The sequence below is a fragment of the Ipomoea triloba genome, chromosome 5 (assembly GCF_003576645.1).
Source record: "Ipomoea triloba cultivar NCNSP0323 chromosome 5, ASM357664v1".
Classification (NCBI taxonomy): Eukaryota; Viridiplantae; Streptophyta; class Magnoliopsida; order Solanales; family Convolvulaceae; genus Ipomoea; species Ipomoea triloba.
In genome coordinates, this window is record NC_044920.1 from 30839478 (window position 1) to 30843991 (window position 4514).

The 4514-nt window shown below is 40.1% G+C and overlaps 1 protein-coding gene across 1 annotated transcript; it reads left to right on the plus strand.

Moving 5' to 3' along the window:
* Positions 1–500: 500 nt before the first annotated feature.
* On the plus strand, positions 501–4514 carry LOC116020629 (probable galactinol--sucrose galactosyltransferase 1). The gene is made up of 13 exons (XM_031261100.1): positions 501–868; positions 1170–1417; positions 1502–1592; positions 1735–1783; positions 1869–1960; positions 2039–2146; positions 2232–2366; positions 2462–2872; positions 2976–3117; positions 3214–3281; positions 3389–3523; positions 3620–3837; positions 3965–4514. The coding sequence occupies exons 1-13, from the start codon at positions 678–680 to the stop codon at positions 4339–4341; spliced, it is 2265 nt and encodes a 754-aa protein (XP_031116960.1). The 5' UTR covers positions 501–677; the 3' UTR covers positions 4342–4514.

The following is a 4514-nucleotide window of genomic DNA, read 5'->3' on the forward strand; positions in this document are numbered from 1 at the left end:
ATCACTAGACCACAATAATATTATTTGAATCACTCTCAAACCCCTTTGTCGTACCTTTTTAAAAGAATAAGAAATTTGTTCGATTTGATGGTGTTTACTGTTTATGCAAATATTGGCCGAGACTTGGAGAGCCTTTTTTGTCATTTTCTTATTATTACCCTCGTATTATTATTTGATGACAGGACGGAATTTCTGAATCAATATCAATTGTGGCGGCGTAATCCAAAAATCCTACTCAGATCCGAGTTGTAGCGTACGATATGTCGATATCCCATACACTGATTCTGTTGCATCAATGTTTTGATCTGGCTGGCTGCCCCTCCAATGATTCAATGAATTTGATCCACAATTATATTATATGGAGCCCCTGTTTCGTAATTTCGCATCAATCAACCTCAAATCTCAATCTCAATTATGCAGAATAATATATATATTCAAGTTACGATGCAAATGATGTAACATTTGGCCATCAAATAATTGGAAGGCCACTAGCTTCCTAGTGTGAAGATAACTCACCAATTGATACATAAAGAAGAGTACATGTAGAAAAATTCGTCTATAAATACCATTCCTAAAAAATCTCTGGAGCTCAGTGAACTTTTACAGACTAAACGCGTGCATAGCTCTTAAGGAAAGGACACTTTTCTATTCTTGATAGATAGGTTGTGGTGAAGAAGATGACGGTTGGGACAGGGATAACGGTTGCTGATGGGAACTTGAATGTTCTGGGGAAGTGCATTCTGAGCAATCTTCACGACAACATCATATTAACTCCGGCAACCGCCGAGGTTCTTATCAATGGTGCTTTCCTGGGTGTTCAATCTGACCGGATTGGAAGCCGCAGAGTGTTCCCTGTTGGAAAACTCGAGTACGTTTTTGTTCCCCATCATTTATGTCTACTGTTTCCCAAGAGAGTCTTTATACTTGCTTTAAAGATTTCATTTTTGTCTTATGTTGTGTCCACATTTACTGCAAAGATTGCATTTTTATCATTGAATGGAACTTGTAGATTCATCTGGGGACTGGGTCTTTATACTTGCTTTAAAGATTTTATTTTTGTCTTATGTTGTGTCCACATTTACTGCAAAGATCGCATTTTTATCATTGAATGGAACTTATAGATTCATCTGGGGACTGGGTCTTTATGTTTTTTGGGAGTTGATGTGCAGGGGATTGCAGTTTATGTGTTCGTTTCGGTTCAAGATGTGGTGGATGACACAGAGAATGGGGACCTGTGGGCAAGACATACCATTTGAGACACAGTTTATGATTGTGGAAGGACATGAGGCTTCACAGTTTGAAGAAACTGATGAAGGTTCAGCTTTGTATGTTGTGTTCCTGCCTATTCTGGAAGGCGATTTTAGAGCTGTTATTCAAGGGAATGCTGACAATGAGTTGGAGATATGCCTGGAAAGTGGTATGGACATACAATTGCAGAATTTCCAGGAAGAATATTTTCTTTTATGGTTCCCTGTATGTTAATTTGATGGCTGATTAACAGGAGATCCTGCTGTGGAAGAATTCCAAGGGAGCCACCTGGTTTTCGTGGCTGCTGGATCAAACCCCTTTGATGTCATCACCGATGCAGTCAAGTATGTTTAATCCATTTCTTGTTCACTGAACTTCTGATTTGCGAATTGCGATTTAGCTTTATACTATTTTGGCATTTCTGCTGCTAATTGTTACCAAGAAGTTGCAATGGACATGGCAATTGATATGTTTGCTAAAATATAGGGCTGTGGAGAGTCATATGCAGACATTTTGTCACCGTGAAAGGAAGAAGGTACTGTCAAGACTGATTCATCCATTTTTTTACTTTGGCAAGTCAATCTTTACAATGCACTATTGACACTAGCATAATTGTTCAGATGCCAGACATGTTGAACTGGTTCGGATGGTGCACGTGGGATGCTTTCTATACTACGGTTACTGCAGAGGGCGTGAAGCAAGGACTCGAGATGTAAACCATTTCCCATTCTGATAACGGTTTATGTATGTGGTTCAAGCATCACTAACTACCAATGGTTTTCCTTTTCAGTCTGCAGAAAGGTGGCGTTTGCCCGAAATTTGTCATCATTGATGATGGATGGCAATCGGTGGGCATGGATCCCAGCAGTGTTGGTGTTAATGCTGATAACTCAGCTAAGTAAGTTAAAGAGCCAGATTTGTAAGAGTTGTGGATTCTTTTTAAACGTCAAACAATCTTATTGATAAATTTGGTTCGTATTCAGCTTTGCAAATAGGTTAACTCATATCAGAGAGAACCACAAATTTCAAAAGGATGGCAAGGAGGGACATAGGGTGGAGGACCCTGCAATGGGACTTAAACACTTTATTTCTGAAATCAAAGACCAACATGATTTGAAGTAAGATTTCCTCAATTTGGCAGCTGTTTCTTCATAGAAATCGTTTATTTCTCCGTGCTTGCTTTATGCTCATACTCTCTTTGCTGAACTTTTAGATATGTATGTGTATGGCATGCCTTAGCTGGCTACTGGGGTGGTGTCAAACCTGGGATTGCTGGCATGGAACACTATGAATCCGAGTTAGCCTATCCTGTTTCTTCTCCCGGTGTCCAGTCACAGGAGCCCGATGGTTCTCTGGATTGCATGACAAAGAATGGGCTCGGTCTAGTGAACCCCGAGAAGGTTTATACCTTCTATAATGAACTGCATTCCTACCTTGCTTCAGCAGGTATCTATGGGCTTAAAGTCGATGTGCAGAACATTCTTGAGACCGTTGGGGCAGGGCACGGGGGTAGAGTTAAACTTGCAAGAAGATATCATCAAGCACTGGAGGCTTCTATCTCCAGAAACTTTCCTGATAATGGAATTATATCTTGCATGAGTCACAACACAGATAGCCTCTACAGGTACAAATTTAGGAATTAGGATAATGAACATGTGGTTTGGTACCTAATCAAATACTTTCATAGGACTGTGGTTTGATTATTTTACATTGCCATCATTGTGTAGTGCAAAGCGGATAGCTGTGATTAGAGCATCTGATGATTTTTGGCCTAGAGATCCTGCATCTCACACCATTCACATTGCATCAGTTGCATACAATACCGTATTCTTGGGAGAGTTCATGCAGCCAGATTGGGATATGTTTCAGGTGAGTCAGAAACTTTATTCCATTGTCAAAATATTACCATAACTTGAACCTGAAGTCGATTAGCGAAACATTATTCATCTCTGCAACATACTGCAGAGTTTGCACCCAATGGCTGAATACCACGCTGCAGCACGAGCAGTGGGTGGCTGTGCTATATATGTCAGGTAATAATTCAGTTTTCTGATCATATATATTACCTTTACTCATTTCTTTAAAAAAAAAATTATTACATTTACTCATTGATTAATGCCTGACCTGTTGGGATGTGCAGTGACAAGCCTGGACACAGCAACTTTGATGTGTTGAGGAAGCTTGTGCTTCCAGATGGCTCAGTATTGCGGGCCAAACTTCCAGGACGGCCAACTAGAGATTGCTTGTTTTCTGATCCTGCAAGAGATGGAAAAAGGTAAAAATCATATAGGCAAAGCTCAATTCAATGGTCTGTCTTCATGAAATCCTTTTTCTTTGTTGCTCTTTAGTTACTTTGTTTCTGTTCTTGCAGTGTTCTAAAGATTTGGAATCTAAACCATGTTAATGGAGTTGTTGGCGCGTTTAACTGCCAAGGAGCCGGGTGGTGCAGAGTTGAGAAAACAAACCTCATCCACGACGAACAACCTGGAACAGTTACTGGAACAATTCGAGCTAAGGATGTTGAATACTTACCAAGAATCACTCACGGTGATTGGAATGGCGACGTGGTTATCTATTCTTATTGCCAAGGTATGTTTCTCTGCAACATTTTCTTGAAGAACAAACTAGCAAAAACCCTAATGCACCTACAAAGGCTGCAACTTTTGAAAATGTCCAGTTGTGCTTACCTGATTGATGATACTGTGGTTATGTGCAGCAAACTTGGTCTATCTTCCTAAAAATTGCATCCTGCCGGTTACATTGAAGGCAAAAGAGTACGAGGTTTTCACGGTTGTTCCTATCAAGAAAATGTCGTCGGGATCTGCATTTGCTCCTATAGGCCTTGTGAAGATGTTCAATTCAGGAGGAGCCATCACAGAAGTAAAGTATGAAGCAGAAGGAACAGGAGCAGTGTTCATGAAAGTACGAGGCTGTGGCGAATTCGGAGCATATTCATCAGTCAGACCAAGAAGAATTGCAGTTGACAGCACAGAAGTGGAATTCCAATATGAGGATGCATCTGGTTTCATTACATTTGAACTGGGAATCCCAGAAAAAGAGATGTATCTGTGGGATGTTGTAGTTGATCTGTAAATGTATTCAGTTGGCAACCTAGACAGTTGCTATCAAGTGTCAAACCTTTGTAAGGAAATTCTTGTTAAAATACTAAAATAATAATTACCACCTCTTTGGCAGCCTACTCATCTAAGCATCAAAGAGGAACATACCCCTTTCTCACAATTAATGCAAGAGTTTACTGTTCAACA